Source organism: Pelobates fuscus, chromosome 1, assembly GCF_036172605.1.
Source record: "Pelobates fuscus isolate aPelFus1 chromosome 1, aPelFus1.pri, whole genome shotgun sequence".
Lineage (NCBI taxonomy): Eukaryota > Metazoa > Chordata > Amphibia > Anura > Pelobatidae > Pelobates > Pelobates fuscus.
Window position 1 is genome coordinate 469,902,429 of NC_086317.1, and position 25,986 is coordinate 469,928,414.

The following is a 25,986-nucleotide window of genomic DNA, read 5'->3' on the forward strand; positions in this document are numbered from 1 at the left end:
CTTCTTGGAGGGCTGGAGGCTTTAACCCCTTAAGGACCAAACTTCTGGAATAAAGGGGAATCATGACATGTCACACATGTCATGTGTCTTTAAGGGGTTAAAGGGACACTATAGTCACCAGAACAACAACAGCTTAATGTATTTGTTCTGGTAAGTATAACCATTGCCTTTAGGCATTTTAATGCAAACACTGTCTTTTCAGACTAAAGGTAGTTTTTACATTGCCCCTAGGGACACCTCCAAGTGGGCACTCCTCAGATGGCCACTGGAGGTGCTTCCTGGCTAAGTGCTGCATAGTAGGTAGCACTGCCATTCAGCATAACGCTGAATTTTCCTCATAGAGATGCATTGATTCAATGCATCTCTATGAGGAGGTGCTGATTGGCCAAAACAATGTTTGGCCCTGCCCCCTTGCCGATTTTAGCCAATCCAATGCTTTCCCTACGTGAAAGCATTGGATTGGCTAAAAATCGGCAATTCTGATGATGTCACCGAGGTAGCGTGGCCAGTGCTGGCGGACCCGTGGAGAGCTGAAAAATAAGGTAAGTTTTTACCCATTCTGAGGGGACTGAAGGGGAGAGGGGGCAAGCCACCTAAATGGTGGGTTTTCACTATAGGGTCAGGAATACATGTTTGTGTTCCTGACCCTATAGTGTTCCTTTAAACATCCTAAAAAGGTATCAGAAAGTAGCCCTACACCATACTGGAACGTACACCTTTTATTTTAAAGGGACACTACAGACTATGGTTACCAACTGTTTTGTATGGATTACAAACATAATGAATAAAAAAAATATGGTATTTCTCACTTTATTTTATGTATAAACTGAAATATGGACCTAGGACTTTGACTTAGGACTTAGGTCCTTCAGTTAAACCACTTCCTATTAGTATTAACTATGACACTGTAATTAACCGCACATTTAGTATCTTTAGTTATTTCGATATAATTAATCTCATACTTATAGAGTGGACATAGTGAGACTTGATCCATAAAACTCTCATTAAGATGTTAGGAATAATAATAAGTAAAAGAGGAAATGATATGGAGAGTTACAATGTTTCTTAAAACTAATGTCATATGGGCTTGTTAGTACAATTTTTCTTCCCCTTCTCTCTCTCTTCTAATAAGATACTCCGAATCTATATACCCCTCCCTGTGGGACTCTATGGGATTCCCAGTACATGGAATACTTTTTTGTATTCTAGGTTTCTATGTAAATGTATATGGTTTTATGTTGTTTTGTCAGTCCTGTAATATGTGTAACCGGTCGGATATATCGCATATATGGTCAGGGAGCACGAGAAAGAAGACTAGGTTGTAATATGGTTAGAGTTTTAACTATTAATGCTCAAGGTCTTAATTCCCCTGTTAAACGAGGCTATTTATACAATACCCTTGTTCAACAACGTATACAAATAGGGTTTATTCAGGAAACACACTGGATGGCGGATTCGAAGAAATTTTGGTCTTATAAAAACTATCCTTTGATTTTTTCTGCTTCTATACAAGGGGAAAAAAAATGCGGTGTCTCAATAATTTTTTCTAGAGAAGTTAACTTTGACTGTTGTTTTAATTATTTAGACCCAGATGGGAAGTTTATCATACTGGTTGGTCAAATGAATGGGATAGATTACACTTTGGTTAATGTGTATCTACCCAATAAGGATCCAATTAAAACATTGGTCAAAATTCTAGATATGGTGGAGCAAGTAAAAAAGGGTATAGTTATGATTGCGGGCGACTTTAACTGTATTTGTGATACCTTAATGGATAAACAATTAGCTAAAAATAAAAAAAAATAGACAAATCCCTGAAAAGACAGGCAGCATCATTAAATAGAGTGTTAAAGAAAGCGGAAATGTATGATTGTTGGAGATTATTCCATCCTAATGAAAAGAATACGACCCATAGATCAATCCCTCACAATTCATTTGCGAGGATAGACATGATTATGGGTAATTAAAATGTTGTTTTTTTTTAATTCTTTATTTTTGTTGTGCATGGTATAACAATAGGCTTGGTCAGCCACAATAGCATTCACAAGCAGATATATAACAAACTGTGGAAACATAACGTGGCATATGAATAGAGTGCACATTTTTAGTTTAATAAAAGAAGATATAAACAGTGGGTGAGTGTTGCTTGGGAGTGACAGAGCGTTTGACTATGCCACAGTGGAGAGTTAGAGGATGTAGACAGATATGTAAACGCAGCGTTTGTACATTAGTGACGTGGAGATATCTGTGCAGTTTTTAAAAGTTAAATCAAAGTTAAATCAAAGTTTATATGCTAAGTTACGCTATCAGATTATGGGTAATTTAAATTTAATCCAGACGATGTCTACAATCTCTATTGAAAATACTTGGTCAGACCATGATATGGTAATTGCAGATATGGTGGGAACCCGAAGACCCCCCACGATCTGGAGATTGGCAGATTATCTATTAAAGGATAAAACTAATGTAAATCATACAGAGAAGCTAATTGAGTATTTTATTAAGGAGAACTCATCTGAGGATATATCTAAAGAATGCCTGTGGTGTTCCTTTAAAGTAGTCATCAGGGGATACTGGATAAAATTAGCAAGTCATCAAAAAAAGAATGTAGATAAGATTTTGTCAGATCTCTGTATAGAATTTTATAACCTTGCTAAAGCTAATAAGCAATCTTTTTCTGAGAGGAGAGCATCTGCTATTAAAATCTGCCAAGAAAAGATAAACGCACAGCTCAAAATTAGGATAGAACGTAATTTAAAAAAACTTAATATTAATTATTATTATAAGAGTAATCGTGCTGATTCAATGTTAACTAACAAATTAAAGAAAAAAAGGGCTGAGCAAAAAATCTCCAAACTAAGAGATGGTAAAAATTTTGTCTACAAACCAGATGAAATAGCTAATAAATTTAGGTCATTCTACGAGAATTTATATAATTTGAATAAGTCCCCTGATATAGGTATGATCGACAAATACTTAGAAAAATCTAATTTGTTAAATATATCCCCTGAACAAAAATTAAGACTTAATAGAACTATATCTCAGAACGAAGTTGAATTAGCTATTGATAAGCTTGTTAACAGAAAAGCCCCAGGTCCGGATGGGTATACGAATTTGTTTTATAAGGTCTTTAAAAAACAACTTCTTCCGCTATTAACGAACACCTTTAATGAACTGGCGATTAAGGGATCCGCTTCTATAGACCTATTAAGGGCACATATCACTCCGATTTTAAAACAAGGTAAAATCCCCTACGAAGTGAGCAATTATCGCCCTATTTCGTTGGTCAATGTTGATATTAAACTCTATGCCGCAATTTTAGCGGAACGTTTAAAAATAGTACTGCCATCACTTATCCATCAGGACCAGATAGGCTTTATGCTGGGTAGGCACTCATTTACTAATACGCGTAGGGTCCTGAATCTGCTGGAGTGGGCGCGGGCTGAGGGAACCCCCCTCCTGACCCTGTCGGTGGATGCTGAAAAAGCCTTCGACAGGGACGGGTGGGGGTTTCTGAGGAGAACTCTCTCTCAATTTGGTTTTGAGGGGTGGTTTATGGACGCAGTTGGGGCTATATATTCGAACCCTTCGGCCCGCATAGTAACTCGTGATATCTGCTCAGAATGGTTCAGTATTAATAATGGGACAAGGCAGGGGTGCCCTCTTTCCCCCCTTCTATATGTATTATCAATAGAGCCTCTAGCGAATAACATTAGACAAAATTATGAAATTAGAGGAATGGGTCCAAGAAATGATGAATGGAAAATATGTCTGTACGCAGATGATATCCTAATTTCTATAACAGAGCCTCACGTTTCGCTCCCATATCTAATGCAAGAATTTGATAACTATAGTACTGTCTCAAATTATAGCTTGAATATGAATAAAACAATAGCTCTGTCTACTAATATAAAAAGAGATAAATTAACATTGTTAAAGAATGAGTTTAAATGGACAAAAAAAGAGTTTCCTTATCTAGGGGTGATTATTTCTGCAGATACAAAAAGGACTATGGAAACTAATTTTCTGAAATTGTTAAAAGAAACTAACGCTCTACTAAAAGAATGGAGAGTACATGAAATCTCCTGGTGGGGAAGGATTAATACTATTAAAGCCTACATAATCCCGAAATGGGCTTACCTCTTTGGGATGCTCCCACTTTCGATATCTACACATTGGTTAACCATGTTACAAAATAGTTTTACATCTTATATATGGAGAGGAAAGATACCAAGAATCAATACGTATACCCTTTCCAAGAAAACACAACAGGGGGGATTAGGATATCCCTTAATTTCCCAAATCTATCAGGCCAATATGGTGATACACGCCAGCAATCTACAACTAAGTGACTCTAAAAATCAAGCTTGGTATAAGATTGAAGCAGCTAGAACTGGATTGGATAATCTGGAATTTCTCCTATGGAGAGAAGCTAGCCAGAATAATCAAATGGTTGAGATTCCATCTCACTATCCTTTACCCTTAATTCAAACACTAAAAGAATGGAATATTATAAAGAGAAAACTAAAAATTAATAAATAAATATATGAAAATTTGGATTTAAGTTCCATGGAACTTTATATGCTGGAGATTAACTTAGTAAACTGGTACAAAGATCCTAATTTTAAGATAAAAGATCTTTATAATGATCAACAACTAAAAAGCTTTGAAGTACTTAAAGCCCTGTTGGATTTACCCTCCAGAGAAATATTCAATTATCTTCGTATAAAGAGCTATCTCAAAGACAAACTACTAGTCCTAAATGGTCAATTGGGAAAACTGTTTAGAAAAATGTTTTCCAACTCAAGGGCTAAAAAGGTGTTTTCTCTGGCGATTGAATTAATAAAACTAAAAGGTATTCCAGATATCCCCAATGCTTTAACTAAATGGGAAAATGACTTGGCAATTTCTATTTCTCTTGATATTTGGTGCAAGTCTTTTTTGATGACTAAAAAAGCTATACATTGTTTGAATATTCTAGAGACCTTTACTAAAATTATGTATAGATGGTATTTGGTACCGATTAGACTAGCAAAAATATCGGATTCTAACCCACCAAATTGCTGGCGGTGTTTCCAACAAGATGGCTCTATGCTTCATATCTGGTGGGCATGCCCTAGAATTAAGCCTTTGTGGATTATCTCATTTAACTTAATATACAGGATTGGGGGTCTTAGATTGGAGCATAAACCAGAAATTGCTCTTCTCCATATTATGGGGGAAGAATTACAAGGTATCCATGAAATTGTAACCCTACATTGTTTACTAGCAACTAAAATTCTTATCGCGAGATCGTGGAAAAGTATCTTGATCCCTAATAGAGATCAAGTTTTAGCCCAATTGTTATTACAACTGGAGATGGAAAAAGGGATTATACTTACGAATGATTATCTTAATGTAGATACCCTGACGTTATATTCCAATCTTATTGATATGATTAAAGGGCTGGCATGAAACGTGGACAACTGCTCCCTGACCATATATTCACCCTATAATGATATCAGATCTATCACTGATCTTTATTCTTCATTCTTCCCTCAATATGGAACTTTAGACCTGATGATTTATTTCTTTTATTCCTGACCGGTTGTATATGTTTGTATATGTCTCTTCTACATGAGTATTGATATTTTAGATATGGGATGACTTGATACACTAATAATGTAAGTTTAACCTTTTAGGCATAGTAATAGTTATCCAACAGATACACATTATTTAATCGAAATACTCTGTGTTTTGTACGTCTATCCGAAAGAGGATATCCTTGTGGTAATTCCTCTTCGGCGTTGTATTGTATTGTTATTGTCATATTTGTCCTTTCTTTTGTACTAAAAAAAAAAATTCTAATAAAAAGAAATTAAATACCGAGAAAAAAATAATAAAAAATATGGTAAAACAATTAATACAAATATGTTGGTGATCCTGGAGTGTCCCTTTCATAATATAAACCCACCCGGTATAACTAACTATAACCTAATCTACACAGTGCACCTAACGTGTGTGGGAGCCTGGAGTGTCCATTTAATAAAATAAACCCACCCGGTATAACTAACTAAAACCTAATCTAAACAGAGTATCTAATGTGTGTGGGACCCTGGAGTGTCCCTTTAATAATATAAACCCACCCGGTATAACTAACTATAACCTAATCTAAACAGAGTATCTAATGTGTGTGGGACCCTGGAGTGTCCATTTGTTTCTACCATAACCTATGTTTCCTTTTGTATCCCTCCCTCGAATTACCAAAGGTGTGTAATTATGTTTCTCCTAAAACACATCCTGTTTGATTTACTGCTATAATAAATTGCCGTTATACAATATTACTATAAATGCTTGTCTCCCTATCGAGAGTGAAAGTTACAGTAAAAGAACCAAAAATCACTTTGTCCATCAGTAAGATCAAAACCCTACTGTGTATCTGTACAATAACATTAAAGATAAAAAGAGGTCAATTTACTAACTTTCTCTTTTGCTTGTTTGTTTGTTTTACCTGTTCACAGTAAAGTTTTCAAACCCGAAGATGTCCAGCAGACCAATGGACCTTCTGACCACTTTAGGCTCATTAGAAGGCGGACGGTAAATAGCAGCGTTTATCTTGTCTACAATCCACACAAATAATCTTCCATAAATTCCCTGTTAAAACAATGAAAGACAGAAACCAGAGAATCCAATGATTCCGCATCCCACCCAACTGAAAATTCTGTCAAACAGTAAATCTAATGTTAATCAGTTTTCTAATAGCATTTTGTTAGTAATGTTGATATCAAACCAGATGCTCTTCATAAGGGACAAATGGAAATTTGATTGGATTATTTTTATTAAAGGAAAATTGGATAATTGTGGAGCAATTATCTAAAACACTCAGCTGATTGCTCTAAAGTAGTTATTTGCCCCACAATCCCTACATCTCATTGCAGTGGTTATGGTGCTATTGTGGATCCATTGGTGCTAACCTCCATTTTGCTTTTATGTGGTGTGACTATCAAGCAGTATAACCAACATAATCCCATCAGCAATACCTCTCTGGGATATCAGGGTGTAGCGGAGTAGTAGTATTATCCACGGTATCTCCGCTGGTAGACAGGATAAGCAGATCCAAAACAGGCAAAATGCAGGTAGCGTAGTTACAATCCCTTCCTCCCAAGAACTAGACGACACATAGTTTGGAGGTCAACTGAGGTTTTTAATTACAGTCACAGTATTTATGTGGTTACAGATCTACAGGGTTTCCCAAGTCCCAGTGCAGGGTTTGTCCAGTAGGGGACTACATGGGGGATTGGGTTTTACACATCTTTTACCCAGCATACATTGCTGTACCAAGGAGATACTTATCCCAGCACAGTTTCTGAGTGGCTGAATTTGCCACACAGGGGTACTGTGTAATTCTCTTTTTTCTAATAGTCCATGGATAAAGTTTCTATGAAAAAAATGTGTACGCTGGCACGCCGTCACTTGGGCATCAAGGGCTCCTTTGTTTGGGTGGGCTCTGTTGGGGAGCAGCCATTTAGACCGCACAGACTTAGGCCTAGCCACAACATGGAGAGACAAGATGGTGCCGAACCAGAGACTGTGTGACCATGTGGGTGGGGGTTGGGACTTTCCACTTTGTGACTCAGGGAGCTGTGTCATCTATTGTTGACTGTGTTTTAATCCCTTTACCTAATGCATAATGTTTTCCTGTGTATGCAAAGTAGGTGTTCTGTGATGGTGTGTCATACATAGGCGTGCGCACGGGGTGTGCCGGGTGTGCCTAGACACACCCTAATCCCCGCGGCACGCCTGTGAGTCCTGCAGGAACGCGTGGGAACAATGTTCCCACTTTTCCTGCAGGCACTCTGCCACCCCCAAATGCCCTCCGAGTTCCCCCTGTCTTTGGGGGGGGGGGGGAGGCAAGAGGTAATGGACCTCCCCTTGCCGGTCTCCATCTCAGCCGCGGCGAGAGAGCTGTGTGCTCTCTGCTCCCTCTTGCCGCGCGCTGTTTGCTTATGCCGGGAGCCGGAATATGACGTCATATTCCGGCTCCCAGCTATAGCAGGCAGCCCGCGCGGCGAGAGGGAGCAGAGAGCACACAGCTCTCTCGCCGCGGCTGAGATGGAGACCGCCACCGACCCACTGGACCCCAGGGACAAGTCCACGCCAGCACTCCAGGTAGGGAGGCTGGGTGGACAATTTTTAATAAAAATTTTTTTATGAGTGTCTGTGTGTGTCTAAGTATGTCTGTGTGTCTGTGAGTGTGTGTGTGTGTCTAAGTATGTCTGTGTGTGTGTGTGTGTGTCTAAGTATGTCTGTGAGTGTGTGTGTGTCTAAGTATGTCTGTGTGTGTGTGTATGTGAGTATGTGTGTGTCTAAGTATGTCTGTGTGTGTCTGTGTGTGTGTGTGTGTGTGTCTCAGTATGTCTGTGTGTGTGTCTAAGTATGTCTGTGTGAGTGTGTGTGTGTCTAAGTATGTCTGTGTGTGTGTGTGTGTCTAAGCATGTGTGTGTGTGTCTGTGTGTGTGTGTGTCTGAGTATGTCTGTGAGTGTGTGTGTGTCTAAGTATGTCTGTGTGTGTGTGTCTGTGAGTGTGTGTGCGTGTCTGTGTCTAAGTATGTCTGTGTGTGTCTGTGAGTGTATGTGAGTGTGTGTCTGTGAGTGTATGTGTGTGTGAGTGTATGTGTGTGTGTGTGTCAGAGTATGTGTGTGTCTGTGAGTGTATGTGTATTTGTGAGTGTGTGTGTCTGTGAGTGTATGTGAATGTATGTGTGGGTGTGTGTGTGTCAGAGTATGTGTGTGTCTGTGAGTGTATGTGTGTGTGTACACATATATATATGTGTGTGTCAGTGTGTGTGTGCACTTATATATACACACAAGTGTATATTATTTTTTTGGGGGGGTGGGAATCTTGGGAGAGTTCTTACACTTTATTCCCAGGACTTGACCCCTGCTGGCAGGAGAGATCTCCGGATCTCCCCTCTCGGCTCATGCAGAGCCGGCACTATTTGAGTGTCGGCTCTGCTCTAAGCCTCCATGGGCCGGCGGGGAGATCAAAGACCTAGCTCACCGGCCCACAGTAGCATGGAGGGAGGCAGGAGAGGACCCGGGGAGCTCTAGACAGAAGCTTCGCCAGGTTCCTCTCGCGAGATCTGAGCGTTGCCATGGCAACGCTCAGATCTCGCGAAAGTGAACTCTAGCCCCACAGGCTAGAGTATACTCTACACTGGACCACCAGGGATGGCACATGGCAGCAAGGATCTCCCCTCCCTACATAAGGTAAGAAAGGAGGGGGGATATTTACTAATCTGCCCCCACCTTCACAATCCCTCCAAACATACAGCACACACACACATACAGCACCCTCACACACACAGCACACAAACAGCACCCACACACATAGCACACATACAGCACCCTCACACACACAGCACACATACAGCACCCTCACACACAGAGCACACATACAGCACCGTCACACACACACAGAACCCTCACAAACACACACACACACAGCACCCTTACAATCACACAACACTCTCACACACAGTACACTAACAGCACCCTCACAAACACACAGCACCCTCACACAAACAGCACACTCACAAATACACGACACAAACAGCACCCTCACACACACACATATCACACAAACAGCACCATCACACAGCACACTAACAGGACCCTAACACACAGCACACTACCAGCACCCTCACACACAAACCGCACCCTCACACACAACACACTAACAACACCCTCACCCACATAGCACACTACCAGCACCCTCAGCACCCTCACACAGCGCACTAAGAGCACACACACACACACAAACAGCAGTGTATGTGTGTGTATGTATATATATATATATATATATATATATATAAAACAAAAAATAAATATATATATATATATATATATATATATATACATACACATACATGCGGCGTGTGTTTGTGCTTTGGGGTGCACACCCTAATGCAATAGGCTGTGCACGCCTATGGTGTCATATTGGTTATTAATGGGCTTAGTGTGACTGGCTGTTTGTTTAAGCCCAGTTTGATTGGTTGCTGTTCCAAACCTTTGTGTGTTCACTAATGAGTTTACTTGTATACAAATACATGGGTGTGTCTAATAAAAAACAGTTCCTGTTCTACTCTCAAGCTTTGTGTGTTTGCTGTTCTTTGGGGAGAGGTGTTAGCTGACCAGATCTTCCAGAACGGGCTGATATCTGTGGTTTGGAGGCGGGAATAAGTTGTTTGGACGGGTGTGCTCAGTCAGGACACAGGGGACCCGTCACAAAATGTAAAAAATGTACTCACTGATTACTTATTTTATATGGAAATTAAAGTAAAAACGCAAGAATCGTGCCCACAATTGAACCCTCTCTTGTGGATTACGGTGACTTAATCCCACTCGATTTGGATTTAATGGACAATTGGTGCAAATTAAGGAACTTTAAGGATCTACCTGCTCTGTACATCTTACTTCAGCTGTTTCAATGTCGTCTTTATTAGGTAACACACCTTTACAAAGGCATCTCTGACATCCAGAGCCTGTTCCATGCTGAGGGGAGTGGACACAGTCTCACCACGGGTTATAATGGTACGACTTGTGAGGCAGTTCATCACATCCTGAGGCTCAACCTACGGAAGACATAGAACAATTCGTTGGAGCAACGTCCAACATAGAAACCAGAATGTCACACAGAGAAGGCATCTCACAAACCAAGATAATCTTCAATGACCATGGATCATAAAGTCCGATTTAGTTTTGCTTATTTTGCTTCTTACATTTCTTTGTTACATAGTTACATAGGTTGAAAAGAGACATGTGTCTATCAAGTTCAGCCTTCCTCAAATTTGTTTTCTTGCTGTTGATCCAAAGGAAGGCAAAAAAAAAAAAACAGTTTGAAACACTTCAAATTTGCAACAAACTAAGGGAAAAAAAAACCTTCTTGACCCCAGAATGGCAGTCAGATTTATCCTTGGATCAAGTAGGTATTACCCAACAGTAAAAAATGATATCATGGAATATTATGTTTTTGCAAGTATGCTTATAGTTGCGGTTTAAATATATGTACAGACTCTGATAAAACCACTTCTTCAGGCAGAGAATTCTATATCCGTATTGTTCTTACAGTAAAAAAAACCTTTCATTTGCCCTAGACTAAATCTTCTTTCTTCCAGTCTAAACGCATGACCTTGTGTCCTTACTACATCAACTACAAAATACAGTGAATCTATTGGAGAGCTGAGGGAATGGTTTGTGAGATCAGGGTGCATATGTTGGGGGGGGGGGTTTGTTGCCCCTTGGGTGTCCGTAAGGCGGGCTTGAAAAGAGGAACTTATTGTACAAATCCTTTGGACTGCACAATTACTGCCACATTAATCATTTCCACGTGGTTTAATAGCCCTGGCACGTTCTTATCACAGATGTTTACAGGTTTCAATGATAATCTTCAGGGGACACTTTGATAGGTGAGATGCCTGGGTAACCTCATTCCTGTATCACTGGTTTGCATCACAGCTTTTTCTGTAGAGGTCATTGACTGGGAAATATCTCAGGCAGACAGTACATCTGCACCCGATATATTTCTAGATATTAGAGAATGTGTTTTCCAATTTTTACAGAAGAGAAAAAGGATAAGACTGTAAAGCTATACTCCACGTATCTAAAGGGCTAAAAAAACTCTACACTCTGATATTATGATGCTATACCATCTAACATTTAAAGATACATAGCATGATACAAATTATATATCAGTTTGTTTTATGAACAACATAAGAGAATGCGTAACTACTGATAATAAAAGTATTAACTGTATAAGCACCAACTGGTCTTTAACCCCTTAAGGACACATGACGTGTGTGACATGTCATGATTCCCTTTTATTCCAGAAGTTTGGTCCTTAAGGGGTTAAATATTAACGATTAAAATAAATGATTTGTAACTCACCTGAAGTAATGTAGCTGCTGTGGTTAATGAAGTGGAATAAACTACTTCGCAGGCGTCTAAATTATCATACATGCGGGCTGCAGAGAAATATACGCATTAATAATAAATACATAGGGGGAGATGAGATCAAGTGAAGAACAGCTGTCACACGCAGCGAGCAGTGTTAAGGGAAATAGCAGATCAGATGGCAACTACAATATATCCAAACAAATTCTACCCGTGACGGAGACATGGCAACAGTCAACTTCATGTTTTATCCAACAACATAACAATGCATATATACAGTTGTGCTCAAAAGTTTGCATACCCTTGGAGAATTGGTGATATATGTACCATTTTTAAAGAAAACATGAGTGAGCAGGCAAAACACATTTATTTTATTTCTAATGGGATTGATATTCAACTGTAGGTTATAACAGAATGGCACAATCATAAAACAAAGCATGGCAACAAAGAAAAAAAAAATGAAATGACCCCTGTTCAAAAGTCTATTGTCCCCTTTAACAATGATCAATGACAGCGTGCAGTGTTTTGTCATAGTTGTCTTTGAGGCCCCTAATTCTTGCGGCTGCCCATTCAGCTTGACAAAATGTCTCCAGGTCATGCAAAGCCTTTGGTCGTCTTGCATGAACCGCACGTTTAACATCTCCCCAGAGTGGCTCGATGACATTAAGGTCAGGAGACTGTGGTGGTCTGGACTGTGATGGTCAGTAAAGACAGACAGAACCATTCTATGATACTAATTATTTTTATTATACCTTAGGGCATCCAAAAGGCTTCTTGTTTTTCTGATTACTTTTATTCTATAAAATGATCCACACACAGAAGTAGAATGGAAAAAAACATGAAAAAAATCTATTAAATATGTATTCAAGATTTAGCAAGTGACATTACGATCCAGTTGAGCCCTGGCACAGCTAAGGCACACCAGGCATTAGAGGAGAGGAAACAGAGATATTGCTTCTATTTCTCTTTATCTCTTTATACTTATTAACAGGCTTAGAAAAATGTCTGACAGAGAGCTAAGACGGAGGCACCCAGTTCCAGAATTTGTGTGAATTGCTACATTTTATTTTTAAAACCACACAAATATTTGCTAACCATGGGGATAATTAAACATAAGATTAAAACTCCCAGGAAGTGATAGGACTTTTTAAAAACCCATTAGGAAATCATGAAAAAAACGGAGTTTCAAAATTATTTAATTTCTCTTGCTCTGGTCTAAAATGTACAATCCCTGGTCAAATCCTGGTTTATATATCCTTGAAAGGATTATCACGGGATGGCAAACACACTAATCACTAAACATTCACTTGTAATTTGCGAATTCGATAGACAGAGCCCACGTTCAAAGTGTCATTGACATAGCAACTGGTAAATGTAATATATCCGCTGCATCTATAAAGCGTTATAACTTCTTACGTTCATAGCGCAAGTTTCCCATGTGTAATATGGCAGCAAGGAGACGGGAGATCTCCCAGTTTTCAGTCTCAGTAAACATCAGGACTTTCATGGCGGAGCGGATGTTGGCATATTCTTTACTATCATCCCTTCCATCACACGTAGTGCAGTTACCCTGCAAAAAAATAAATCCAGGTCACAACTGCACTGCTTTACCTGCCCCCCCTGCTGCCATGATTTTCCTTCTTATCCAAGAGCCATGGCTGCGGCTAGTGCTAAATTATCAACTTCCCACCTCGACAATGTCTTTGTTCGGACAAACACTATCCTAGTATGAATCCCTCTGCTTGTCCCACACTGCTATCTGGAAATGATAGTGTTTCTGGAGTAATACAGGACAGACATACCATACAGAGGTAGTTGTAGTCAGTGGCATGTCCAAGTCCCAATTTCTTCTTCTGTTCTGGAGACATCCCTTTTAGCATACAGTAGAACACGTGATAATTTCTCTCATCTTGAGCCTGTAATACATTGTAGTTATATTAAAAAAATATATGTAATGTACTTTGATTGTCCAAAAAAAAAAAAAAAACATAGATACAATTTAATGATTTTTATTTTTTCTATACCTTTTATTTTAATTTTCAATGTTAACATAAATCACATAAGTAAAATTACATTCAATGTCCATAGTTTGTCAATGCATCCATAATATAAAACACAATACAAACATATAAACAAAAAAAAAGAAAAAAAAGATTACAACAGTTATTTAGCAGCAGGCCATTCCAGAAACCCTAGATATGTATTTATCAACATTGTACCAATAATTTAGAATTGTCGCATGAGCATGGTGGAGATTAGAGTAATCAATATATATTATTACAAATAAAAACCAGTGTCACTATTCACGAGGCCTATTTTTAATAAAATTAAAAACCAGGGTGTCCCTATTATACTTTTTTTCCTAATGATATCTTTGTTGAAAAAGTATTTGTCTGCATCAGCTTAAAAAGAGATGTGTGTATAAATCTCAGCCCATGATGGAGCCTGTTTGTTCCAATATCTAGCTAGAGAGATTTTATAATCTAAGAAAATATTAATAAGCAGATATATGGAGATACCATTGTTTATGGGAAGATCAAGATGAAAGAACGTTTATGGGGTTAGTATGTAAGTATCATTTACCAAAGATCCAATATTTTTTTTTAAGTTCCAGTTTAAGACGGGTTAGAGATTTACATTCCCACCATATATGTAGATGAGTTTCTATTTCATTTTTACACCGCCAGCATGGATTTGTATTGGTTGTTTTAAATTTATTTAATTGCTTTGGAACTAGGTACCATCTGTGGGACAGTTTATAATACTGTTCTTGTAAGGAGACACAATGTGAAGCTTTCCTGATATTCTGACCAAAGCCTTAAACCATATATCTGAGGGGACATTTGACTAATATAATCTTTTTCGCAACTAATTATATTTTTTTATTTAACTGGATTAGATTCTGATGAAAGAAATCAAGTTATTTTTTAAATTAGCTTGGTCGGAGATTAGGCAAGGATGAATTTACCCCAGGCATTAATCGGTAAAGGGGGAAATGTATTTAAACAATTCTCAAGTCTCAGAAAATTTAATATTTTGACAGATGGCAAGTTAAAATTTGAATTAAGGTCAGAAAAGGTTCTGAGACTATTATGTATGTATAAATCTGAAATTAAATTAATTCCATAATTTTTCCATGAATCTAATGAAATATTGTCTACATATAGAGAGACTGACTCTATAGGAGAAGCATACGAGACAAAGTTACTTTTTTTCTTTTCTTTATTAAGATAATAAAGTGTTGCTAATAAGTCCTTAATTATTTTGGATTTAATATTTAATTTTTTAGCAGTCCTGCAGAGGACCAATTAAGTAAGTAAGCTCGAGCGGTCTACAACAATATTTCTCAATATTATACCAGGGAGTATTTCTTTTACTATTCATATTCCAGGCTAAAAATGAGATTACATAGACGACTGATGTAGTAGTTTAAGATCTGGAAAACCCAGTCCATCAGTGTTTACATTTCTTTTACAAATGAAACTTGGAACTCTTGGCTTCCTAGAGTTCTATACAAATTTCGAAAACAGGACTTCAAATTGCTTTAAGACCTTCTGGGAAACTTGTAGGGATATCACTCTAAATAGGTATAAAATCTTAGGTACTACATAGGATTTTACAATATGTATTCGGCCCATTCATGCTACCTCCATATGTTCCCAACGGTTCAGTACATTTTTAAAGTAATTTAACAAGTAGTTATAATGAACTGATATAATTTCTTTAAATTTTGGACAGATTTGAATCTTAAGATAGTCTATCTTTTATTTAACCAATCTAATTGTATAAGATCGATTAATTGTTCCATTAGAACATCTGTGAAATAGAAGGAAATAGTTTGAGTAGTCTATCTTTTATTTAACCAATCCAATTGTATAAGATCCATTAATTGTTCTATTAGAACATCTGTTAAATAGAAGGAAATAGTTTGAGTTTTTAACAAATTAAATTTATTATTAGAATAAGAGCTATAAGTTTCGATTATCTTTAACATATTTGAAACAGAAATAACAGGAGATGTGAGTGATAGAAAAATTTCGTTGGCATACAGAGTGATTAAGTATGCCAAGGACCCCATCTGCATTGCGTATACATGTTGCTAAAGGCTCTATGGATAGAGCATAGAGTAATGGAGCCAATGGACAGCCCTGTCTTGTACCATTTTTGATATTAAAAAACTCCATTAATTGGTTTGGTAAATAGAGCCAGTATGATGGAAGAAAATATCTGTAATCCCAAAGAGCTGTCTCCCGTAGGAAGTTCCAATTGAGTCTATAAAATGCCTTCTCTGCATCTAAGGCCATAAAGACTGATGGAACTTCCTGGAGATGGACTTGGTTTAATATTCCCAATATTCTGCGTGTATTGTCTTCTCCCGCTCTACCTAACATAAAGCCAGATTGGTCAGGGTGAATTAATTCAGACATTACCAAATTTAATCTTTGTGCTAAGATTTTAGAATATATTCTTATATCCTGATTAATCAAGGATATTGGTCTGTAATTATTTGCACATGTGGGATCTTTAGCCACCTTTAAAATTGTGAATATTGAAGCATCTAGCATTTCTGCATGAAAAGACAGAGATCTGCCCACTTTATCAAATATACGAGTCAGCAGGGGTGATAGTATGGGATCTAAAACCTGATAGAACAAAGCTGAAAACCCGTCTGGACCTGGAGCTTTCCCTCCCTTCATTTGTAGTATTGTTCTTGAGACCTCCTTGATTTAATTTTTCCAAACCGGTCACAGAAAAATAGGGCAAATTTAGATTATTAAATAATAATCTGATCTCTTGTTTGAATTTCTTTACTTCAGGTAAGTTATATAAAGATTCATAATAATCTCTGAAGGCATTACCAACCTGAGAGGGAGAAAGACAGGTATTTCCTTTATATTGAATTAATTTTATCCTGTTCGAGTGATCATACATTTTCTTTTTTTTGTCAAAGCTTTTGGTTGGTCTGTTATTACTGTAGTACCATTGATGTTTTAATCTAGTTAAGGCTTTATCAGCTTTGTCCCTCATCTTAGATTTTATATTCTCCTGGATTGAATAAATTTCATCCATTCTAGCTGGGGATGGATTGAATTTATTAAGTCTTTGCAAGTTTGCCAAAACAATATACAACTCCACAATTTAATGATTATTATTTAAAAAAATATGCAATAATATGTTTCTACTATGATCGTTAAAATGTTTTAAAAAAAAAAAAACATATTCTGTGAGATGTATTTTTTTAGTCAAAGGGAACATTTCTCCAAGGATTGTTTTAGATGAACTAATACAAATATTAGACAAACTAGAACCCAGAAGAATCTCAGCAGAAGACCTGTTAGACTGTTGTCTCTGTCGTCCCATGCCCTTTGTGTTCTGTACCTGTCTGCAGACACGAGACTTCTCAAGAAGATACTGCTCAATCTTGGCCCCTTCAATAGCTCCTTTCTTATTGAAGTGTATATCAATGTATTTACCAAACCGGCTGGAATTGTCATTGCGAATAGTCTTGGCGTTCCCAAAAGCTGGAAATGGAAAAAGCTCGTTAAAAAAAACAAGTGTGAAACTTGACGTACATTTTACATTCCTGCAGATCTCTTTCTCGATATTATATCCAGTAACTGAACACTATACATTATTGAACATATAAAGTGAATGTACGACGGGGAGCATCTAATGAGATAAGTGACAACTAACCTTGCATTGTTCAGTCCATCATGGGAAATGTACTTCTTCTAGGTAAACAGCCATGAATGGATTTTAAACATTTTAGCTTTACTTAGACTGACTGCCCTCTGTGAGTTTTAGGGTGACTCTGTGTGTGGGGGTACAGTGTCAAAGTGCAGCCAATTATAGAGACCTCTGAGTAATTAAGCACACCCTTTCCTCTGCCTCTTGTTAATTTAATATGACTTTTATTAAACACTAGAGATATCCTTTCACGCCCCTTACCATGTCCTCCTCAGAGATACTGACCAGTGACCACTTTAATGTCCAGTAATACTTCCTGCTGTCACTTTGCCATTTTCTTCATAAATTGGTGTGCCCAGTCTGAGTGAAAATCCTTAGTCTGAAACATGTATTTTCAAAAGATTCCACACCCTTTCAATGACAAACTCATCCCTACCTTTAGTATATGACAGGATCCTTCAGCCATATACACACACCTTGGGTCGTCCGTTGTTTGAAAACCAACAGTTAGTCTCTATGATCTTCTCTGCATAGAAACATACATGCATATAGCTGAAGGATCTGGTCACATTCTTAAGGTAGGGATGCGTTTTTCTCCTTTATTTTACCATATAAATCATTTAAAAATATATATATTTCCTTTCAATACTTGATTAAATAATTATCAAATAAAAAAAGTTTGAGGTGATAGTTGTTCTTTAGTAGTTTTAAACAGTAAAACAGTAAGTACATCTGATAGCACTTTATGATATATATAGATAATTAAAAGTTTTTTTGGGGGGGGGGTTTCTCATGGAAGGATATTAACAAATCGTCACCTACCCTCTAAGATAGGGTTGGCCTCCAGCACCTGTTGCTCTATCCATGAATGTTGCCCGCTAATCGCTGCAAGGAACTGCAAGATCAACTTGGTACTTTCTGTCTTCCCAGCTCCTGATTCACCACTGGGAAAAAAAACCCAAAGAAAAACAGAACAACAAATATAATAATCACAGTCAAATAGTTTAGAAATAGCACAAAAGAAAATGATTACAATGCATTTTAACAGAATTTTTTTTATATTTCACTCTATAACACATATCTAAAATTACTTGTACTGGGCCATTTATACTCGGACATTAAATGAAGTCTGGAAGTGGACCTGTCAGCAATATCACCCCAAGAAACATGAGGTCTCGTTTTCCAAGCTGCCATGTTTGCCCAGTAGCCAATTGCAAAGGCAGTGTTGGACTCATGGAACCCAATAGAGTCTGCTACCACGCCTGGAGAACCATGGAAGGGATCTGCAGTCCCTTAGACGTACCCAAAGTAAAATCCCAAAGGCTTCACAAAGTAATACAAATAGGAAGGAGTTTTATTTTGGAATCAGGAGAACAAAATTATATACAATTGATGTTGAAACGTTGTATGTCAGTTTGTTTTTATGATCCTGAATAAAACTCCTTCCTATTTGCACTACTCTGTGAAGCCCTTGGAATTTGATTTTGAATGTTTGCCCAGTATTTTCCATTTTTTCCTTGGTCCAGAAGAGTTAAAATATTAAAATATCTTGCTGTCTATTCATTTGGCTTCCACGGAACACTGAAAAAGATTGAATATTTAGCTTGTTTGCGCAAACTGCTTTCTATTTAACATGAACAGTCTAAGAAGTACCGCTGTAGGTAATTCAGTACCCCGTAACTTCACCCTTCGAGAAACATAGCACCCTGAAAATTCTAAAACCTCTAACGTAATTACTCGTATATCTCTAGACCAAAACCTAGGACCTAAGTGTACATTGAGAATCTAAGGAGCAATTATATTGTAGCAGGTAGTTTATCTTTTTTCTATGCTGGTATGTGCTTAGAGAAACATGAATCCATCATTGTGAAGCTTCCCATTAATTGTGGATTTAATCTGTATTCAATAGTGCCCTAATATGTAGACTAAGTAACATTACTTTTCAATATACACACATATTCCATGAGTTGTATGAGTGTTTGTTTGGCTGTAAGAGTGTTACTCTGTGCGAGTGTTTGTATCACTGTGTGTGAGTGTGACTCAAACAATGGAGAAATTCAGCAAAGCCAATTGAATATTTGCTGCTGTGGGTTTGTTTCATTGTGTGTGTGTCATTGTGTTTGAGTTGAGTTTTGAGTGGCCGGTTATGTGTGTAGGAGAGTGAGTTGCTAGATCGGCGTGTTGTGTGTGCGTGTGGTGTGTTAGTGTCTAGTTATATATGTGTGTGTTTCTAGTTATCTGAGATAGGCATTTATATTATCATACATCTTTTTTGTTCTCTTCTTGATGTATGCTTGATAATTCCGACATTGTCTTTTTTTTTATATCAGGAGTATTTAATTAAACTCCTTGCTTCCTGTGTTGGTGTCCAAATAAACTTTAACTTACAGGAGAGAATTATTAAACATATTAATCTTCTGATTCAGCAATAGCATTGCAAGACAGTCCAGTAATAAAAAGATGATAGATTATAAAGGTCTCACATGGTTTAGGGACAGGATTCACTGACACACTGATCTTCGGGTTTTCCTAAGCAGCTATGTACACATATTTATATATATATATCCATTATACTTTATTTTGTATTCCGCAGCGATGTACATGGGTGCAAATATGTACAAGTACAAAAAGAAGGGTACAAAACATCAATGCAAAATTCAAAAAATTGGGTGCATTGGTGTTGTGCAAGGCTTATGCAATGTATGATCATATAATGTAACTAAATTTCCATTTTATATAACCAAGTCATGTTTTTTTGTCTTGTTTTTAAACTATTACATTTTGTGGGCTTTGAGGCTGGTTGAATGAATGTTCTGGATTCTGTATGTAAGGTAGCCAGCCCCCTTGTGATGTATACATGATTGGTGGGGGTGGGGAGGGGGGGGGGGAAGCGTTCCTATTTTATATATTTTATATTGTATATTATGCTACACTGCTGGTGCAAAGTTCTACATATGGAGGATCAGTATGAGCATTCCTTCAGTTTCCATGGTGAATTTAGAACATTTAGAACTTTGCCCCAGGAATCGCTGTAGTTGTATCTCCAGAAATATCCCCACTTACATACCTTGAGCAATAACCATATGAACGTGAAATGAATGAAAGCACCTACCTAATAATGCAGCACTGGTCCTTGTTGTTACGTTGCATATTGAAGTAGCAGTTATCTGCTATGGCAAAGATGTGGGGTGGCATTTCTCCAATCTTCTTGTTGGTGTACAGGCGAATCTGGTCTGGGGTGTAGATAGGCAGTAACTGGTAGGGATTCACTGCAACTAAAATAGAACCTGTGTATGTCTGGAAGAGACCGTTAGAAGACAATAAACCAGTGTCTAAAAAAAATGCATAGAGAGAAAACTATTCAACATGGACTGCGTAGATAATATGAAATTCTGGCATATTACTGCCGTTGAAAGTCTATTCCCCTCATAATTGTACTTTTACATATTTCATTGGAATTTAGGAGATACAATATATACATTTTAATTTCCACTGCATAAATCATGGATTAGGTTTGTACACTCACCCGGAGGTGACCTTATCAGTTACACATTTGGTTGACAGTTTTCCAAAATTTGTTAGCCACCTACTGGCACCATGAAAACTGAGAAAACGTGACATAAAGGAAGGATGTGTTTCCATTCTCTCGAGCTTCTAATAAAATGTTGCAATAAATGCTTTTACATCTAAGCTTGAGAAGGTAACAAATATTTTGTGTAACCTTTAAAATAACTAACCTTTAAGATAAGCAGTGATTTACATTATTGCGAAACATCAACAACAAAGCTGAAATGTCAGTGATGTCTTCAAGCACTAGTGGTGATTGCGATGGTGGTAATGGCATATGATACACAAGGACAGGACAATGACATGAACCAGCAGTGCACATTGGTGTTGATGCTGTGATATTAGATGGGAGCAATGTGTATGGCTAACACCGTGACAATGGATTTTAATGGAGGATGGTGGCACTGTACTTACCCGTCCTCCACAGTTAGTCTTAGAAAAACAAAAGTACGTTCTGTCATTAAAGAGGATATTAGTAAATCTAACCAACCACTAGTGCAAACGTTCAATCACTTGCTCAAAGTGCAGCTTAAAATGTTTAGTAACTCAAATAGCTTCACTTTTTAGTCCTGATTGTGGGAATGTCTCATGTCTAGGATTTCAGTAAGTATTTGGAAGTTATAGGATACATATTGCAAGGAGCGAATTACTGTACAATAGCAGAGGTCACCAAATCCAGAAATGCTACACAAAAGTATATATTTATAGAAATTAGAACCCCAGATATTTAACTAATATTTTGACACTGTTTATTCAACTATTTGATCACCAACCACTGTCAAAACTGTCATGTTTACTGTTTTTGTGCAAGGATTTTAGGGTACACATGGGAAGATGATTTTTTTTGTGCAAGGATTTTATTGTACACAGGGGAAGATGATTGTGTGCCCCCACCCCCACCCCACCCACCAAAAATCATCTTCACCTGTCTGCCTCTTAACCCACCTTTTGTTTCTTATCCCCTTTTTTATTTTATTTTTTTGTTTAATATTCATTGAATTTTTTTAAATAGATTATTAAATAGATTATAAAAAGACAAACATATCACATAACCGAGCAAGATGCCACAGAAAAAAAAGGCATCTTAACCCGGAAATAACATACAATACCTTACAAACAGCAGCTAAGACAAAAAGTATCAATTTACAATATTGGATTCAATAATAGCAGAACATAAGCATAACCACATCTACACAGAGAGACAAAGATGGGCTATAGCTTACAAACAGGACACACACAATTGATCTTACATAGGATAAAAAAAAAGAAGAGTCAAATTACCCATAAATAGAGTTATTTTGATATCTACTAAAGGATCAGAGAGATCATAAGAAACTATCCTAATCTTGCTTTCATCCCAGCTTGGCAGAAATGGACATACATATTACCCGAATTCCAGCCCGTTACCAGTCTGTAATGTCTACAATAAATTTAGAATAAAACTCACAAAGTCCCTCATTAGGGAAGTTATTACTCAAGAGTAAGCCCTTCTCCATCTCAAGTTGGTATAATAGTTGTGCTTTAAGTTGGGCTTTATTTGGGATCTCCGTATTTTTCCAAAATCTAGCAATTAGAATTTTAGTTGCCATTAAGCAATGGACCATCATCAATTCTAAATTACCTTGTATTTCTAAGCCAAAAAGATGGAGTAGTGCAAACTCCGCTTAAAACTCAGGACGTATACCTCCAATTCTAAAAATAAGATCAAATATGATATTCCATAGAGGTTTAATTCTGGGACAAGTCCACCAAATATGGAGTAAGGTCCCTTCAGAATGGAAGCACCGCCAACAATTTGGAGGGTTAGAGATGGATATTTTAGAAAGTCTTACAGGGACCAAATACCATCTAAACAAGATTTTTGTGAAAGTCTCCAGGATATTCAGGTTATGTATATGTTTCCTTGTCAACAGAAATGCTTTACACCAGTTATTATAGGGAATGGAGATACCCAAGTCTTCTTCCCATTTCGTTAAAGCATTAGGTATATCCGGGACCCCCAGTGAGTTTTATCAAATCTATCGCAAAAGAGAATACCTTCTTTACATCTAAGCCTGAAAAAATCTTCCTAAACAGGTTACCCTTATCAGCAGCTAAAGAAATAATATGGTCTTGAAGAAAACTTTTCAGACGTAGATAATTAAAGATTTCTTTAAATCTAGCTCCATCCTAAGAGCTTCAAAACTTTTCAAGTGCTGATTAATATAAAGATCTTTTATCTTATAGTTACAGTTTTTATACCAATGCCGTAAATGTATCTCTAACATAAACTGTTCTAAAGAGCGTATAGTAAGATTCTCATAAAGTTTTTTCTTAATTTTCAGGATATTTTTTAAATATGACCATTCTTTGAGTGTTTGAGATAAGGACAAAGCGGAGAGGACTGAGATGTCATGCAGATCTTTATTCTGGCTTACTTCCCTCCACAAAAGGAGCTCCAGATTATCCAGACCAATTCTGGCTGATTCAATTTTGTACCAGGCTTGCTTTCTTGAGTCACTTATGTGTAAATGGGAAGCATGAAACAGCATATTAGCCTGATAAATTTGCATATTCAAGGGGTATCCCAATACACCCTGTTGGGTCTTCCTAGATAAAGTATACGTGTTAATTCTAGGACGTTTCCCTTTCCATATATATGATGTAATACTACTTTGGACCATATTCAGCCAAAAGCGGGAGATCGAGAAGGGAAGCATTCTAAAAAGGTAGGCCCATTTGGGGATTATGTAAGCTTTGATAGTATTTATCCTTCCCCACCAAGAGATCTCATGAACTCTCCATTCTTTCAATAAGGCATTGGTCTCTTTTAGTAGTTTCAAAAAAATTATTTTCATAGTCTGCGTTATATCCGCGGGAATAATCAACCCCAAATAATTGCTCTCTTTGTTCGTCCATTTGAAATCAAAAACGCTTTTTAAAAGCGCTAGGTTATCTTTTTTAATATTGACAGCCATAGCTACTGTTTTATTCAAATTTAAACTATAATTAGATATCCTGCTATAGTTGTCAAATTCTTGCATTAGATACGGGAGAGAGCTGAGGGGATCAGTAATAGAAATTAAAATATCGTCCGCGTATAAACACAGCTTCCAAACATCCTCCTGAGCTCCCATAACCTTAATCCGTGAGTTAAGTCTGATATTGTTCGCCAATGGTTCTATAGACAAGACATAAAGTAAGGGGGAGAGGGGACAGCCCTGCCTTGTCCCATTGGAAATACAGAACCACTCTGAACATAAGTCACGGGCTACAATTCGGGCAGTAGGATTCGAATATAAAGCACCTACAGCAGTCAAAAACCACCCTTCAAAGCCAAACTGAAAAAGAGTTCTCTTCATGAACTCCCACCCGACCCTGTCGAAAGCTTTCTCAGCATCCACCGACAGGGTCAGGAGAGGAGTTCCTTCCTGTCTGGCCCAATCCAATAGGTTGAGCACCCTGCGAGTATTATTGGAAGAATAGCGTCCCGTTATAATCCCTATCTGATCATCATGAATCAGAGATGGTAGGACCTTTTTCAGCCGTTCGGCCAATATTGCAGCATAAAGTTTGGCATCTACATTGACCAAAGAAATAGGGCGATAGTTGGTCACATTGGAGGGCGTTTTTCCCTGTTTCAAAATTGGAGTGAAATGTGCCCTTAGTAACCTTTAGACGCCATTTCGTTAAAGGTATCAGTTAGAAGCGGAATTAATTGTTTTCTAAAAATCTTAAAGAAAAGGTATGTATTCAAATTATATAAGCTCACATAAAAAGATCTGACTTTTTTCAGCAAATTTGTCTGGCTTATAAATACAATTGTTTCCATCTACCAATTTAGAAATCTTTTGATCAGCCACTCTTTTTTAAATTATTTGATAGTATAGAATCAACTCTATTATTCTTATAATAGTATTTAATATTGAGCTTATTAATGTTGCTCTCTATCCTAATCTTAATGTGAGCATTAATTTTTTCTTGACAGTGCTTAATAGATAGAGCTCTCTGATCGGAATAAGATTGCTTGTTGGCTTTAGAGAGATTGTAAAATTCTATATATATGTCGGACATAGTGTTATTTAAGTTATTTTTCTGCTGGCTTGCTAGTTTGATCCAATATCCTCTGATGACTGCTTTGCAAGAACACCAAAGACATTCTTTAGAGATCTCATCAGATGAATTTTCTTTAAAGCGGCACTGTCATGCCGAACTTACCTTTCCTCAATCTCTTCCTCTTCTCCCCCTCTCTCAGGATCTGTTATTCTTTTCTTCCTGTCTTTTTTAGTTTTCTTTAAAATCATAAGACAAAGTAGGGACTCTTTGCCTTATGGAGGATTCCTCCGCTTGACCAGCTCTGACCAGCGGAGGAGCAAATAGGAGGAGCAATTTTCCCATAATCCTTACCTTTCCTCTGTGTTTCCGCCATGCTTCCTGTCATTTTAGACGAAACTGCCTAATTGCGTTCTAACTGAATGAGAACAGTATGTTTGTTTCTTTTAGAACGCAATTCGGCACTTTGTTCGTATCGGAATTTCATTCTAATGAAGGAAACTCAGATCCTATTCATTGCCACAGCTGCATCTTGCAGCCGCTTAGTAGATAACTCCCTAATTCCCACGGTATCAGGGAGCTATCTACTAAAAGGCTGAAAGACCTAAATTGGTCTTTCAGCCACATTTACTAATACTAAGTAAAGATTACTTAGTATTAGTAAATAATATGCCCCTACTCGCTATATCGCTGTAAAAACAAACAAACCTAATAACCCCCCCCCCCCCCGCGCACGGCTGGTGTCCTGCCCCCACCCCTGGGCGGTGG

At 37.5% G+C, this 25,986-nt stretch overlaps 1 protein-coding gene across 3 annotated transcripts in view; it reads right to left on the reverse strand.

Moving 5' to 3' along the window:
• Nucleotides 1–25,986, reverse strand: part of MYO7A (myosin VIIA) — a 150,260-nt gene that overhangs the window by 83,675 nt on the left and 40,599 nt on the right. For 2 of the 3 annotated variants that reach the window (XM_063431535.1, XM_063431519.1), the window contains exons 4-12: nt 21,601–21,618; nt 20,732–20,916; nt 18,442–18,563; nt 17,311–17,453; nt 13,734–13,847; nt 13,348–13,501; nt 11,926–12,002; nt 10,494–10,613; nt 6,491–6,633 (exon numbers count right to left, since the gene is read on the reverse strand). In XM_063431535.1, the coding sequence (XP_063287605.1) occupies nt 6,491–6,633; nt 10,494–10,613; nt 11,926–12,002; nt 13,348–13,501; nt 13,734–13,847; nt 17,311–17,453; nt 18,442–18,563; nt 20,732–20,916; nt 21,601–21,618 (1,076 nt within the window). The remainder of the gene's footprint in view (nt 1–6,490; nt 6,634–10,493; nt 10,614–11,925; nt 12,003–13,347; nt 13,502–13,733; nt 13,848–17,310; nt 17,454–18,441; nt 18,564–20,731; nt 20,917–21,600; nt 21,619–25,986) is intronic. The other variant, XM_063431528.1, reaches the window with a different exon arrangement.